Source organism: Amphiprion ocellaris, chromosome 6 (assembly GCF_022539595.1).
Source record: "Amphiprion ocellaris isolate individual 3 ecotype Okinawa chromosome 6, ASM2253959v1, whole genome shotgun sequence".
NCBI lineage: Eukaryota > Metazoa > Chordata > Actinopteri > Pomacentridae > Amphiprion > Amphiprion ocellaris.
This window is the reverse complement of record NC_072771.1, coordinates 27,320,739-27,338,424: the sequence shown is the minus strand read 5'-3', so window position 1 is coordinate 27,338,424 and position 17,686 is coordinate 27,320,739. Positions and strand designations below refer to the sequence as shown.

The following is a 17,686-nucleotide window of genomic DNA, read 5'->3' as shown; positions in this document are numbered from 1 at the left end:
GTATTTTTCCTTCCTTTTACTGTGAACGTTCGTGGTCCATTTTTATTAATTTATTTGCATTTTTTTGTTCATTTAATGGCTTAAGACATTTGTTATTGTCCCTCTACTTAGAAAAGAAAGGTCACTTTCAGCTCAACTAAATTGGCGTCAAACGTCAAATGACCTGATGCCATTTTCTTGATATATGTTTGGTTTTTTTTTTTGTTTTTTTTTTTTTAAAGATTTGGTTATTTTTAAAAATATACAAATTAAAATCTGTTGTCTGAATACAAATGACAGAGTATTTTTTTATGAATATCTCTGTACAGTGAACACAGTCCAGCTAGAAAAACAACGTAGCATCAAAGCTGTATTTCCAAATTTTATCACACACATATTTTTCATATCACATGCTGTTCTAATGTTGTTACCCATTTGTACAATAGCAAATGAGAACAAAATGGTCTCTTGTATATCTGTTGAAAGATATACACTGGGCAACATTTTAGATCATGAGACACACATACCAAAAAAAAAAAGTCATGTCCTGCACTTTGTTCTGCGTTTTTCAGTTTTTGTTTCTTGTCCTTGAGCAAAATTAACAGACCTGAGCTTTGTTTTTCCCTTCTGATCAAACAACTCCACGTCATAAGGACACTGTTCATTCTTGACAGTGCTGACAAACACAAGCGTGAACATGAGCCAGCTTAGTTTTTTTTTCTTTACATAGGGGACACATGGTAACATGGAGCCTAAAGATGCCCTATGTGTTAGTGTCTGATGGCTGAATTTAATGTGTTCCCTCTCTGTGGGTGTGTGAAATTCACACATGTGAACACACCTCCTGCCCACAGAGAAGGCAGCCATCTGACCTTTTGCTTGTGCTGGATTTAATGAAGAGACTGTCATTTGCTGTCTGTGTGACTGCACGCTCATCTCACACATGCAGATGTTGAAAGTGCACAGTCCTGATACCCTCCGCTTTGTTCGGTGGGCCGCCTATCATTCAGCCAGCATTAATGAACCAATTCTCGAACAATCAGGCTGACAGTCAGACCAGGGTGCCTGACTGGTCTAAGAGGCCTGATGAACCCAACATTTCTATCGCTGGATGAGAAGCAAAACACATCAGTGACACCTAGTGGCCGAGCAATATACTGTAATATTCTGTCCTACATAGGCAAGGCAGGAATAACAACAGGGATACTGTATATGTTGTCGTACCTATAAAGTATGTCGTTACAGATAGTTTGCAGGCTTCCTTTCTTTTAATCTTGGAAATGATTCTAACACAGCTTCTGCACCATGTGATCTTAAGACTTTAGCCATATATCACATCCCATTGACAGCAACAGGCAGATAGGAAACAGACAAATACATTCATACAACATAGTGTATGTTCAAAAGAAACAGAAATAGAAAGATATGTTCACTTTCAGGTAATCCTACTGGTAAATAAAGGCCTACATTTTAAAAAAGCAGTGGTAAAAGAAATAAAAGCGGCAACACCACAATGTGGAAATACTCAAAAGCAAAGGTCAGACATTAAAAATATGACCATTTAAGTACAAATATGTCAAGATATACATATAGTATCAAAGTTTAAAGTACTCATTATGTATAAGGATATTTTCTTGAGAAGAATATATTTTTTTTATAATTGGATTATACATTACAGTTAATAACATAACATACAGTTACAGTTAATTGTATTTACTTTATATGCTGCTGTAAATGTAAATAATAATTGACACACATGCAAAAACATACTTTCTGTGTGTGGCACAATTTTCTTTTTGTACAGAACCAGTGAAGGAGAGCTTCATTTAAAAAGCAATTAACAATGCACATTAATTTTACAAATCAACACGTGTTTCTGGCATTGAGGTGTGTGTTTTTGTTCCCGTTGACTCACAGCACCCAGCTGCAGTTGAAATGTTTAGGCGGTGTGAGTGTGCAGCAGCCTTGCAGACTACTCTGACTGAATCCCTCCCCGGCCGTCACGTTCCATGGCTCATACACTGTCACACTGCAAATACAAAAACACTCATGCTGAATCACAGAGTCACTCCCCTACATCAGCTGCATTCAGTCTAAACTTCCCCCACAAAAATCAACATCTCATAATGTATTTATAACTGCAATCGGATGTCATAAAATGTCTACAATGTAAACACTAAATATATGTGATGGAAAAATACTGAGGATTCTATTAAATGTTTTGCAGGAGTCTAAAAGTCTGTGAAAATGTGCGGGAGGTCTTGAGGAGAGAGTTACATCCATATGCCAGATGAGAGCTATCCTCCCATGTCAGGACAAAGAGTGACTGTCCAGAACAAAGAGAACTTAAATGTGGCTAAATATTATACTATATAAAGTGTTTTCCACTACTGCCATAAATGAACAGTATTGCTGATGATTAAAATATCTTTTCATGTTTCTGTAATGGTTAATTGGCCAGTATGTGCAAGCTCTTTAATCAAAATTATGTCTTCAATGCTATAATATAATCAAATTTACTGTTTTATAAAAAAGCAGAAAAAAATGCTAAAGCACATTATTATTTTTTGATTCAGGTGCCATATTACAGTTAATTGCTTGCATTCCTGACCAGAAAATTTAGTTTTCGTGGTTTATGTATTTCTTGATTAATTTCTGACTTCTCGGAGAATTCCAGTGTGCTGGCTGAAATTTGGGTATAAGAACAGGAATTCAGTTTGAAATTCCTCACTCCTGTTCAAAATGATGAAGTGAAAAGAACTCATTGAGAAAGACAGAATCCGAATTAAAGCACCTCATGATGCTGGATGGTCTCTGAAACAAATAGAGCCTGACATAAAGTGTTCTCACAGTGTGGTTAAGTATACTCGATTACAGTGACTGCTACTTACAAAATGCACCAAGGAAGAGGCCAAAAACTAAAGCTAACTGAAGAAGATGTCAGGCACCTCAAGATTTGAAGTACTAGAGACAGAAGGAAGACCACTGCTGATCTTCAGGCAGAGATTAATGTTTCTAGATCAGAATCTTAGAAAGTCTCCAGAATGACCATAAGCAGACAACTGAAGGAACAAGGCTTAAAGGGCAGAATAGCTGCTATAAGGCCATTATTGAGGCCTGCAAACATCCAAAAACGTCCCAGATTTGCCAGGGAGCACAAACACTGGACTGTAGATGACTGGAAGAAGGTACTCTGGATGGACGAGTCCAAGTTTGAACTCTTCAGTCAGCATCGTTGTATTTATGTCCTCAGAAAAACCGGAGAACATTTTTATACTAGATACATTGCACCCACAGTGAAGGACGGTGGAGATTCCATTCTGGTATAGGGTTCCATTTGTGGAAACGGCATGTGAAAATTAGTTGAAATCGATGGTGTCATGAACAAGAAATTCTACCACAACATCTTCTGGATTGAACCTGATTGGTTGTGGGTTCATATACCAAGAAGACAATGACCTCAAGCAAACTGCAAAGCTGTGCAGAGACTACTTGACCAAGAAAAAGGAATCTAGAGTACTGGAACTGATGGACTGACCAAGTCAAAGTCCAGTCTTGAATCCTACTGAACAGATCTGGGATTTACTGACTTCAAAAATAGATTGCACAAAAGTTACATCCAAAGCAAGTCTCTGGGAACAGCTAGAAACTATTTGGAACTCAGTAACAAAAGAAACTATTGAAAAGTACAGAACAATAGATTCTCACTGAAGACATCAAAACTATGAATGAACACAAATGGAATTATGTAGTAAACAAAAAAGTGTGAAATAAATCAAAGCATGTCTTGTATTTTAGATTCTTCAAAACAGCCACCCTTTGCTTTGATTACTGTTTTGCACACTCTTGGTATTCTCTCAATGAGCTTCATGAGGTAGTCACCTGAAATGGTTTTCACTTCACAGGTGTGCCTTGTCAAGGTTAATCAAGGTTAATTCTTGCCTTCTTAATGGGGTTGGGACCATCAGTTGTGTTGTGCAGAAGTCAGGTTGGTACACAGTTGACAGCTCTATTTGACAACTGTTAGAATCCATATTATGGCAAGAACCAAACAGCTAAGTGAAGAGAAACGACAGTCCATCATTACTTTAAGAACTGAATGTCAGTCAATTCAGAAAATGGCAAAAATTTTGAATGTATCCCCAAGTGCAGACATCATCAAGTGCTACAATGAAACTGGCTCACATGAGGACCGCCCAGGAAAGGAAGACCGAGAGTCGCCTCTGCTGCTGAGGATAAGTTCATCCGAGTCACCAGCCTCAGAATTCACAAGTTAACAGCACCTCAGTTTAGAGTCCAGATAAATGCCACACAGAGTTCTAGTAGCAGACACATCTCTACATCAACTGGTCAGAGGAGACTATGCTAATCAGGCCTAAGGAAAAGCAACAAGCAGAAGAGATTTGTTTGGGCCAAGAAACCCAAGGAATGGACATTAGACCAGTGGAAATCTGTGCTTTGGTCTGATGAGTCCAAATTTGAGATCTTCCACCCGCCGTGTCTTTGTGTGACACAGAAAAAGTGAACGGAAGGTCTCTACATGCATGGTTCCCACTGTGAAGCATGGAGGAGGAGGTGTGATGGTGTGGGGGTGTTTTACTGGTGACCCTGTTGGGGATTTATTCAAAATTGAAGCCACACTGAACCAGCATGGCTACCACAGCATCCTGCAGCAACATGCCATCTCATTCAGTTTGCGCTGAGTTGGACCATCATTTATTTTTCAACAGGAGAATAACCCCAAACACACCTCCAGGCTGTGAAACACAACACATAACCTTGTGTTGTATAAGATTCTGTGCACTGCCCGAAAAATGAGACGCTGACTTCAACAACATCATCACTTGAAAGTGTGATTCTTCTTCAACCCACAATATGGTAACTAGGAAACAGTTATTTCAAAGCTATAAACACAAGAAAGTGACAAACAAAGGTCAAATATGTTGCAGACATTCATTCACCTGTTATAAAGCTGCGTGCAGCAGGTGAGCAGTGGTGGGCTGATGGTCACATTGGTGTTACTGAACTCTGTGATCAGGAAATGTTGACACTGAGGATCAGGGATGTACAACATACCTGGAAACAAACAGCAAGAGACACACTTGAGTGACCGGTTATCTAATGTATATACTGTATTTGTATTGCTTTCAGAAAAAAATCAGCCTGTAGTTAGATATAAAATACACCTAACAGGCATTAATTGTTAAGACTGAAATTAAAATCATAATGTGATTATTTTAACTTTATTCTAACAATTTCAATTATTTACAATCAACTGCATTATGTCCACTTACAATGTAAAAATACATATAATGATTCTAAAATCTAATTATATGAAAGTAGAAAAGTAAAAGCACTTTAAAACTATGTATTTTTATATAGTATATAAAGAAATTGGAAATGTGAAAAAAATTATAGTACAGTTTGTCATTTTTTGTCAATGAAATTACTACATATGACAGACATTCCAAATTCATAAGAAGTTTTAAATATTTTTATATACATGTAAATGTTTGACAATTAAGTAACTTTATACAGTATGAATGACTTAATAAATGAAGGAACATATCAAAATCTAACAAATAAAAAGCTTACAAGTAGTTACTGAATACTGTGTTTGATAATGTACTTGTAGTTGAAATATTTTAAATATACTATACGTTTTATTACTGAGGGGATCTATCAGGCATAAACTCAACATTTCTTGATGGAAAATCACAGAGCTGAACTGAGGGATGACTACAGCTCCTTATCAGTCTTTTGATGGCGAGTATTTGCCACAGAAATAAATTTCTAATGCTTTTATTCATATTGCAACTGCAGAGCTTGTTGTCGCCACAGTATCATTTTATTCATTACAGTGAAATTAGTCAAGAAATTTAAATCAACTTGACAGCAAATCTGCTCGAGAAAATGTGTCAATTGGTGACTCCCTATAACGTTTTGTATAGTGTACTGTCGTATTTACTGCAGTATCTGTGTAGGAGGAATAGTGTCAGTGTGAATCTGCTGTGGCAGGAAGTTCTGGACAGAAGTCACACGGACCCTCGCCTTCTTCAGTGGATGAAATACTGAAGTGAGTTTTAGTTAACATGTCACTGAAACAGACACAAAATGACTTATGGGAAACCCAAAGTGTCAATAAGGTCTAGGAGCATAAATACATTTCATGGGCAAAAGGGAAAAATGGAAGCAAAGAAGAGCAAACTATCACCTGCAATACAAGCTGTCATGAAACAGGAGATGCTGCCTGCAATCAGAGCTCTCAGGCCACAGCTGGAGATGTCAGATCGTCTGTCTGGAGCCATGGCAGCTGAAAGAAAAAAAATGATATGGAAAAAAGCCCCAAGAAACTGTACAAAAGAATGCAACAAACCCTAAACAGCGCCAAGTACATTACAGTGAGACCATCAGAACAGTTCATATATCAGAAAAAGAAGAGATAAAAACAGCTGGAAGTCATCATTCACTTCTCTCTGTTGCTCAGAAAAATGGTTGATTTTTACGGTAAAATGTTAAATGTCCCCCTCTTTGACTTCTTGTGTCAGCAGTAATTGTCTTATTAATTATAATCAAGACATTCCATTGATTTTCAGTTCTTTCAATATGTGTTTTTTAAGTTGTGTCTTGTGTTTTGAAGTGATTTAATTTCAAAGGCAGCTTTGTCAGGTTCATTGAAATTTCGCAATGTTTGACTTGTAACTTCTGTATAACCTCTGTAAAGAAGTATCCTTGAGTCTTCCTCTATTTAACAATATCTTTCATTCACAGTTATTTTGCAATTGTTGCAAATAATGTTTTGCAGTGGAGGCTTTTGTTGAACTTACAAGGTCTTTTTCACCTCTATCCTTCTACTGACCTCCATAAAACACACACGCTCACACTGATCTGTTACTTTATACGTTAACAGTTGTTAAGAGTACGTTTTGAAAACCTGCAGATGTGTGAGAATTAGAGCAGAATGTCTTGGCTTCCATTTGTTTGAAGGGTTTTTAAGGCAGCCACAAGCTAATGAAAACAGAAAGAACTTCTGATTCAGCCTACACACTGCAAGTCGCGTAAATGTAACAGATGGATTCCTCACCACTTACTCTCACTTGTGGCAGCCCAAAAAAAATCAAGGACATGTTTTATTCATTTGTTTTAATCCTGTACATTTCTGCGTGTGGTGGAGACACTATCTAGTATTGTGTGCTACTTTTTTTTTTTTTTTTTTTTTTAACATTTTAGACAATGGAATTCTGAATTCAATTAAGAACATATTTATGCAATATTATAATTTTACCACAGCCATCATTTATGAGCTCATGAAGCACCACTCACACAGTCCTCCTATTGACATCCCCAAAGCAGCAAAGTTGGAAAATCCACACAAAGCGTAGGTTGCAATGGTTTCAGAGTGGACCTAGATGAAGAAATAGAAATCATTTAAATTGTTAAGGCAAATGAAATGTCCACTTTGTCTTTTACTATACTATGTGTAAAATGTTAAGGCGATAAAACAGCATGAGATGACATTTAGAAAATCCCTTATTGTTCAATATGCAGTTATGGTATGCCAATTGTTCATTTTTCACTACAGGTTAATGATTATGGAATAATTTGCCATTACCAAATTGTGCCACATTGGGATATAAAGAACTTGACATATAAAGAACATCCTTAACCTTTCTCAAAGCCAGTTTCCATAGATAAAAGATGGTTTACAAAAGACTTCTGGTCAGCTCACAATAGGATATGTAATTTACCTCAAATGAAATTACATTTCACTTTTAAAAAACATTGTGTAATCATGAATCCCTGGTGATATATATCTATGACAGTAGTTTTAGTTTTTCTGCCCATGTTATGAAATGTTTTCTAAATGATAATTGTCTAAATGTAAATACACAAGTTCAATGGTGTAAAAACCACAAATGAAATTCAATTAACCCTAATAAGGTATATCAAAATGCCTACAAAATATGAGGTATATGCTGGTGGGAGTAAAAATACTAATTTTGAAACGTTGGTAATCTGACTGTTTAAACCACAGACAGCTTTTACATGCAGCATATGTAAGGACATTATGTATTCATGATGTATTTGTATGTATTTCCTCCCTTAAGGAACATTTGCTGGTATTTCTTAATTCATAAAACTACAGTGTTAACATTGATGTTTACTTGCCAGCATGTTTCTCTCTCCCTGACTTTCCTGTTGCATTCTTCTTGTAGTTTCACTGCACTAGTGTAAAACCATTAGCACATTAGTACACCTGCATGCTGCTGCAAAAATGATAAACAAAACCAGACTCATTGATGAAAACAGTACTCCACTCCACAGGGCACATTTAATGTATCTTTAGCTAATATTTAGCATAACTACTTCTAATAAAGTCTACTAAAATGCGGTCATGTGGTCCATGATTACTTATACAAAAATCACATCATTACAAAACGGGCCAAGTCTTACTGAAGCCAAGGAGAAACAAGCAACAGCAACCACTCTGGCTGAGTGGGACAGGCCCAGTATATGATAGTGAGATAATTTCATTATCCATTGAGGCACTGACATTGTAGAAAATAGTTTGACTTTTGGCAGTACTCAAGCACCTGATTGGCTTTCTGATTAATTTGCATCCCACGATATTAAATGTATCTATCCTAGCAGTTGCAGAGAAAACCAGACAGGTGATTTGCAAAGTGAACAAGAAACAGTGAGAATGTGAATGAGACTTACAGAAATATACTGCTTTACATGGTTCACATATTCTGGCCCTCCCGCCTTCCTCCTCTTTATTAACTCTGACAACTTCTGATAGGCCACAAATTCATTGAGTAAGGTCTTAATGCCAATCAGCTCAGCAACAATGAAACTGTCCTCCCAGGAAACTCCCATCATGAAGGAGAGTGGCATGAACACATAGGAGCAGATGAGCTAAAGGAGGGACAGAAAGAAACAAACAGAGCCAGAGTAAACATGTTGATCAATGTTTAAATGTATTTACAGTTTATTTAGGTTGGAGAGGTGGTGTATGTGTTTGTGTGTCTGATCTGGTCTTCACCGAGAAGCTGAGCTGTGGACAGTCAAACATCCCACCCAGCCAGGAGAGGACTGCGTCGAAAAACGCCAGCAGAGCAAGAAAGGCAATGAGGTTGACAATGATGTTGGCCACCAGACCTACAGCACGAGATGCACCCTGAGATGCTGCTTCCAACATATTCTGACTCCCTCTGAGGAGACAGGTAACACTTTAATGGCTGAATGTTGCTCCATCTATGAACACTGTTATATTGAAATAGCACGGTGTCATTGGCATATTGGCGTTAACGACATTTAAAATGCTAGAATGCGCTACTTCTGTAGACCATCATATGCTTAGCTTAGATCATTGTAGATACAAATAAACATACCTTGATTAAAATAGACAAAATTTAGATCCCAGTCTGCTCTTTTGTGGAAAATAGTTATCACTTCTTCTGATTATTCTGTCATAACATCCTTTTAATATTGCATGTAAAATGTAATATGCAACAATGCTTCTTTCTTTTACTGAAAAAAAAACAAATCAAAAGTAATTTTTTTTGTATATTTGAGTCAAAGAAACTTATTTTACATAAGTGTGACACACAATTCCACAAACAATTCTTTTTACAGCATATTTGTGACATTAATGATGAGAGATAATATTCATTATTATACATTTCATTAGTTTTTCACATTGTTTTACAAAACCTTCAAACTCCATTATATTTATGATGCAACACTGGAAATGGAAATTTGAATGTTTGATTACTATTTGGAATGTGATACAATTTTTGGAAAACTTTTAATCAAGCTAACCTACAGTTGAGATAGGTCTCCACCAGAACCCAAGGCAGACAGGAGTGACATGGTGAAGTTAATAATGAGCAGATTTAAGAAGTGATTGCAGGTTTAAAGAACTGTTCCTTGAACCCCTTAGTTTCTGCAACTCAACCTCGTTGACCAACATTCTTTAGTTCCTATTTGAGTTATACAGACAATAGAATTGATATTGTGTGTGTGTGTGTTTACATACAGTATATGTATTCATTCTGATCTCTCCTACCCTTTGTCCATTTTGAGGTCATGATGGGAAGTTTTGATGGATGCTTCCTTTTCAGGCCAGAACATCTTGGCGATGGCCAGAGAGGCTGGAGCAGACATTAATGATGCTGTCAACAAGTGTGATGCCTCAACCTCAAAAGAGAGACACAAAAACGACATAAATTCAGTGGTCAGTCATTTACTTCCTTTGCAAGCATCAAACTCATTTGAGAGTCTTCGAAAGTTTTGGAGTAATAATCTGCCCAAATCATTTGACTATTTATGGAATGTTTTGTTTTTCTTTTGTCACTCCAGTTCTTAAGCTTATGATTTGGGGATTTTCAAATATTCTTCTTGAATTTGGACATTGATCATAATTGTCAAATCATCAAAGTAATTAACAACAACAAAATAGCAATCTATGACATTAATTGTCAACACAAGCATAGCTAATAAAACAATGAACTTTAATTCTCCTTCAGGGAAATTTTGTTATTTATATCATATTTTTCTTATTGACAAGTATCAACCCTAAGTTAATGCCACCATTGGAGGTCCATATGTGATATAATGCAGTTTCTTTCTTGTAAATATAGAATTAACTCAGACCATCCCATTTTCATCGCCTTTCCTCTACCTGTCTTCTTCCTCACCCCAAAGGAGATAAAGGCTCCTAAAATGGTACCAGAGATGCTGGCAAACCCCCCAGTCATCACAGCGTGGATCTCAGACACTGTTAGTTCACTGATGTACGGACGAATCAGTAGAGGTGAGTCAGTCTGAAAGACAGGTAAGGACAGGGCTTGGGTTGATTAACATTACCGGATTTATTTATAGTAATGTTAATGACTGTTTATGGTTACAGTTGCTTACATTTCCCAGGAATATATTTCCAGCTGCTGCCATTGACTCTGTCGCAGATGTTCCCATGGTAACCTGCATTATGAATCCAATCTGGGAAAAAATCAGTATAGCTCAGAAAGTCAAAGACAAATAACCAAACAGTAGAAAATTATGTGATAATATTCTCATTTCTAGGTACTTTAAACATGAGGTAGCCTTTTGTTCCTTAACTTGTGTTTCTTATCTTAAAATAAATGATTTGAAATAATTAATTTTACACCAAAAATATCTTTCGCTCCATTCACTTTTTTCTCCTTCTTTCTCACCTTGCAAATGAGCCAGGGCATGAAGCCAACGTAGTACAGAATGGAGATGACCGAGCTCAAAAAAACCAATATAGGCATCACCTGCAAAGAATCCACAATCAATACCGTAATATTCTTGAAGCACCTGGATCAGTAACCAGATTTCTAAAAGAAGGTTGACCACATAACCTAACTTATAAAATTCAAAAACCCAAACATACCTGGATACAGATGTCCATGTTAATGCATTCACTCATTAATGTGTGTAGTTGTGTGCGTAATGCTGGTGTGTCATACCCTAAAGACGAACAGGTGGTCCGTGTAACTGTCACCGAAAACAAATTTAGATCCAACATCTGCGAACGACATAAACATCTGCATGGAGGAGATTTTGAATAGTTACCAACTGAAACAGAACATTTTATAACAGCTGACTGTATCTTTTTATGTCCCATGTAAACTATGGTGTACAGTTAAAATGTCAAGTATAAATGCAACAGAGAAGTTTGTCAGAGTTTAAGAAGAAACACTGATTAAACATAGAATTTATCAAAGGCAATGATACACTCTTACGCTGATAGTGTATAGAAAAACTTACAAGCTATTGAGAAAATTATTTGTGTTTGTGTGTCTATATGTACCTCTGCTTGATTTCCAAGCCATTTCAGTGCACTTAATCCAGATGTGGTTCTGAGAATCAGCAGACCAAAGATAAACTGTAGCCCAGTTCCACAAAGCAAAGTTCGCCAAGACCACTGCAATATGTGTTAAAAAAATTGCTTTGTTGGGAGTCCATATGCATGTGTGTGTATAACAAAACATGTAGTGCATGTCTTACCCTGAATGGGTGTTTGGAGAACAGCAGCATTAAGAAGATGAACAGCAGCAAACCAAAGAAAGACACGAGCTGTCTGGTCCCCCGCTGGGCCGTGTCCAGTGCGAGCCAACACGCCACAGCCACCAGCAGCAACATATATATTATCCTGAGGAAGATGTCAGGAAGAGAAAGGGAGGGAAGTGAAGGAAAGCACAGAGATGAACAGGAATTAACTGTATGTAGAATATATTAGCAAGAGGAAGGAAGGAATGTTGTAAAGAAGTTAAATGCTGACAAAAAGTGCGTCCAGTTGGCTTTACAGACAAAAACTCTACTTGCTGCATTATTGAGTAGAAGATTAGACTGTAGTTAGTCATTAACTAACAGAGCTATTTTAGTTTTATATGCATTAACACCAAAGACTTGACCTTTGACATCAACCGGTGTCTACAAAGTTGTGCTCAGTGGTAAAACATTTGCTCCTCAGGGTTTAAGGTACATCCAAGGAATTCGTAAAGCGAAAAATTAGAACTTCTAAACTAATTTCATACTTATTTTATCTTGTCTTACAGCCTTTCACCTTTTTAACTCTTATTTTGAAGGCAGATATAAGTTGTAAACACTGTACATCTACAGTGAATCATTTTGAAATGTCAGAATGGTTAAAAAAAAACAAACCAGATACACATCCACCAGATACAAACCACAATTGGATGTATGTTTCTGACAACCTGTTGAATGTAAGGTCACTACTCCTTTTAACAGTTTTTTTTTTTTAAATTTATATAATACCCATCAAATATCTGACTCTTTAGCTGCGTAATGTGTGGTAGGTTACTTTGTCTGCAATTTGGTGCTGGCCAGGTAATTTAGAGTGGATTTTTAAAGGCTTTTCATTACTTTGGCTGAAAAAAAGTGCTGCAATGGCTGTATGACTAAAGTTCAACACGCTAGAAAAATCAAAGCAATGAGCTCTGAATCTTTACCCAGCTGAAAACTGCAAAGCTAAATGAAAATTTGTGTTGCATTCATCACAACCAACTCCTTTCACATAGAGATGTTCATGCTATCATATGTTTAAAAGAGTTTTTCTTGCTTATGCAATTTCAGCTACAACCTTTTGATTATCCTGAAGGTAATTTGACTTATACGCGGACATCAGCTATGTAGGTCAGAGATGCAATCAAAGGCTTTTAGGGTAGCAGAAAATTGATTTGTAGAATAAGAGTGTACCACTATAAATAATTTAAAAAATTTCAAAAAACAGCAGCAATTCAAACGAAAGAAAAAGAATTTCTACAATCCTTTATAACCTACCAGATAAAATTCAGTTTTTTGATGGTTAGAGGAATAAATGAGTCTTTGCTGCCATAGTGGTTGCATAATAGGAGATCAAACTCTTTTAGTTGAATTATCAGGGAAGTTGAGAATCTTTAACCCCATTCGTTAAATGTTTATTTGACACACTTTTATTGTATTCTTGTTGTCTCATTATAGGCTACATTGTGCCTCTGCTTCTACTGAGGTAACTGCCAATGAGGTGCTCTTGAGCTTGTGCAATTATGTGCGCTGCAGCAGTTCTTCTCACATTTTGCCATCACATGCTCTCATTTCTTTTATTCTGCCCTGTTTGAATCGAGTGCTCATGCCAATTTCACTAACAGTGAATTTCCTCAGTCTACCTTGTTGTTGCCAGGAGACCGAGAAACCCTTGTCTGAAATGTCTTGAACATTATTTACATTACATCGACTAGGAGGGGTTTTTAGTGCACTGACTCCACAGTGGTTCGGATTATTGTTTTCCAGTGCCATCAAGGGGAAAGGACCAGCGAACCCGAACCCACCTTCGATGAGGAAGGTGCACACCAGGGTTGAAAAACCTGAAACCAAATTTCTCACCATCTGATCCAAAACCAGTTTCTTGTGAGAGCAACTCTGATAGGAGCGAGAACCTCCCACACCCAGTCGCTATAGCGTTCCATCATCCAATCCCAGACCAGGAAGAACATGGTTACCAAGGAGATGACCAGCAGCCCCACAGCCCGGTGGAAGTTCAGAACACATGCCGCTATCACCATGGCAACGAAGCCTGAAACAAATTTAGAATTAATATGAATGATATCCTACAGCGCTCACACTACTGACAGCATTTTACTTAGCGCTTTTTTATTAAAGTTAATCTAACATTTTCATTTGTTATCTGCTTTACATCCTCTAGCTAAACAGGAGGAAGTGTAGGTAATGTTAGAACGACTGGAGTCATTTTAACCAGACAGAGAGCCACCGCACACGTCTTCAAAAGACAAATCCGACTTATTCGTGAGACACTTTTTAATATTTTGCATGGAAAACATATTCATGGAGTCTGAAATCCTGTGAACAACAGAAGGACCATTTCACATTTCAAGCACCTTTTTCTCAGCTCTTTTGAATTTTTTTTGTTTTCTTGACTTAAAATAATAAAAACATGTTCTGACCTGCAAACTTGCATGCCCACCGACTTTCAAATATCCAACTGAAGTGAACTAAATCAAAACGGATTTAGAAAAAAAAATGCAACTACTTTACAAACTTTCCCTTTGTAGCTTCTGTCATTTTAATGTTCAGCAGATTCTCTTATAGCCTGAGAAAAATCAATGGTATTTAATATTTAGAAATTAGAAACTCGGCCCTGGGTTAGTGGTAGTAAATGCAATGCATTTCAAATTTTGAACTTAGTTTTTTTATTAATTCATTCAGTGCCATTGGCCTGTATAAATAAACCTTGGGTCATAACTCCAAAATCATTAACTTAATTTATCTAGAAAATGCAGATTAAAGGGAAAATGTGTGAATTCTGGTACATTATTGCTTGCCAGTAAAATTCCACAGGGAGGCTGTTCATGTTTCACGTTCTCACATGATTTAATTCTCTGAATAAATTCAATTCTTAACAGTGCTCCACTAAACCAAATTTGGACAGTCAGAAGCATCTTGGAAATGTTTATAAAACGGACAAACTTCGTCAGGCTTTAGAGCTTCAAATTCTGTAAATCACAGCCTGCACTATGATTCGTTTTATATTTAGATCAATAAAGTATCACTATACCATTAATGGCTCTCTTAACAATCCTATAGGAGCTGGCAGATGCGTTGAGAGCGCTTCGACTTCCATCCACATATTACATATGTGCTCCAGTAAAAACCATGTCTTGATTTTTCCATTAGCAATCATAGCAATCGTGTTGTGCACACACTCACATGCACGTATGCACACCCTCATGTCAATATGTTCTAAGGCACAGAGCAAGGAGGTCAACTCAGCAGTGCAGCTACCTTGTAAATGAAATCACAAAGAAAGTCCTTAAGCAAGACTACAAATCGATTTTTCAGTATACTTAGATTTGGTAATTTAATTCTATCTGGCTGCAAGATCAAAAGTACTAAACAAAGAAAATCAATTGTACTATGGATACACTTTGCGTCCAATAAAATCCCAACATTAATGAAACACTGCACACACTTTTGTGTCGCAAATACAGGAAATAGGTTCTACTGGCTGCATGTGGTTGCCCCCCAGACAGAGACTTTCAACCTGTTTAGTATCTTAAGTTACACTTTAACAGATGCTAGCCAAAATAGTTTACCTGCTGCTAAAACTAGTCGTATAACCAGGTGAATCTGATCTTTGTGCTCAGCCAAAGAGGCCTGGAGCGCCTCCATTTTCTTCTCCAGCAAGCTAGACACACACAAAAAGAAAGATAAGGGGTGTAGATAAGGAGAAAGGACACAAATGTTAGATCAAAGGAACAAGACAAAGGCTGGTGATGTAGAAGACAGTGGAAGAACCAGACATGGAAAGATATTATGTGTTTAGTGAAAAGAACAATGAAAGATAAACCAAAAACCTTTTGTTGGGTTGGTTTGTGCTGTTGTGCGCATCATCTGTAACTTCAGAAGCACTGTCCACATCAGCGCATATCTGATCCTGTTCCGGTCACACATACAGACAGACATATTGTGGATAATTCATATTAGGAATAATATGAGTTTGCTTTTGCTTGCTTCCTCAGAGTTGCTTGTACAATGATGCATTTACTCATATCCTGAATCAAAACTGGGAACTCAAAGGAGACTTTATTTTCACTGACACACACTGAGCATATGCATTTCTGCATGTACAAGTGTGTATCCAACTGAAGGTCCAAAACAGTCTGGATACCCTGCAAAACTGAAAATAAAACCTAATTATTTATTTACTTCATGAAAAATGGTTGTAACTCAATTCTCAGAACTATTTTGATTATTATTGTCCTCTTAGTAGCCTAAACCCTGCTTGAATAAGCCCTTTTCATTGGATTACTTGCAGCGTTAAACTGACCGCATAAATTCTCCAGTGCTTCCAATTCTTTTCAGCAACATTTTTTTAAGAATACTTTGAGTAACAAGTCGGGGCTGTATTCAAATATTTCACATACCTGTGATTCAAAGGCCTCGTTGTCTTCTCCCCGTTTTTGATTCCCCTTTTCTGTTACATTCAGCTCCATTCTCTTGCTGTTCAGACACTGTTCAGACACCTTTTGGCAGACTTTTTTGAAACACACCTGTCCTATCCTTTCCCCTCCCCTCCATTCTACTTCTGTGACTCCCTGTAACTTTTTTGCTCCCTTCTTTTTTTGTTCTTACTTTTGACGCTTCAGATTCTTTCATAATATTAGTAAACTGTGCTCAGTGTATTTCCTAGATGAAACTAACTTCATAGAATCAGTCCCTGTTCCCCTGAAAACATAGTATTGTTTCTGTTTGGATGTAGTTGTTTCTGAAGATGACACAGCAGTCTCGTATTTCTTATGTATCCCAGTTGCCACTAGAGAGCACTACTGTATAATTTTTCAGGACCATAATGCAAGCATAGATAGGTTAGAGCAGGTTCAACTGAGTCCACGCTGGGAGTTTTCCTTCACAGCTATTCTGTGCTTGGTACAAAACAGAATAAAACAAAATAATTTGATAATTAGACAACATGCCACATCCAGTCACAGTAGAGTATAACTGGGGTAATGAGGATTTTTCCACAAAAAGGATTGGAATTTGGTTTGGTTTGTACAATGAGTAAAATCCGAAGAAGATGCCAAATAATTTTAAATGTTTCTTCATTATAACTGAAAATGGCTCATCATCTGTCTTGCATTTGTTCCGAAGGATTATGAAACCCCCAAAACTCATAAGAGTGAGGTAACAGTTCAGTTCAGCGTGTCATTCTGTCATCTTTAAATGAAAAATACAAAGATTCCTCCTTTTACCAGGGACTCATGGGCCCCACTGAAGGCTACTGTCACTTTGATGTAGCCAGTCCACATGCTCAAACCATTAATCACGTCAAAGCCAAGAAGTTCAATAACACAAGGACAAAGCAGAGAAATAGTTCCGACAGACTGAGGTTTGTTTATCCGTAGATCGCATGCCAAAACCACTGACAGTTAGGAAAGGAAGAAAAACATTCAGTGCACTGGACAAGCCAGTATAATGTTTTCTGCACATTCATTCACTGCGTCTGCTGTCCCAGTCATGACCCTGTCTCTCGATTACTCATAGCTTTAGGATAAAGTAGCATATAAACGCTTTTGTGGACCCGCATGAATAAATCATAAAAAGTTCTGGTAAATGTTTGGGCTCGAAATTGACTTGATCTTCTTCTTTACCTTCTGTGAAC

At 37.2% G+C, this 17,686-nt stretch overlaps 1 protein-coding gene across 1 annotated transcript; it reads right to left on the bottom strand.

Annotated features, from left to right (window-relative positions):
• Positions 1 to 465: 465 nt before the first annotated feature.
• LOC111567403 (solute carrier family 28 member 3) lies at positions 466 to 15,696 on the bottom strand. Its single transcript, XM_023268500.3, has 15 exons — positions 15,621 to 15,696; positions 13,894 to 14,083; positions 12,016 to 12,160; positions 11,819 to 11,932; positions 11,475 to 11,552; positions 11,199 to 11,279; positions 10,903 to 10,983; positions 10,683 to 10,808; positions 10,052 to 10,182; positions 9,026 to 9,194; positions 8,701 to 8,898; positions 7,303 to 7,384; positions 6,194 to 6,292; positions 4,941 to 5,055; positions 466 to 2,008 (listed from the first exon to the last, which is right to left on the bottom strand). The coding sequence occupies exons 1-15, from the start codon at positions 15,694 to 15,696 to the stop codon at positions 1,891 to 1,893; spliced, it is 1,803 nt and encodes a 600-aa protein (XP_023124268.2). The 3' UTR covers positions 466 to 1,890.
• Between the last annotated feature and the right edge of the window lie 1,990 nt (positions 15,697 to 17,686).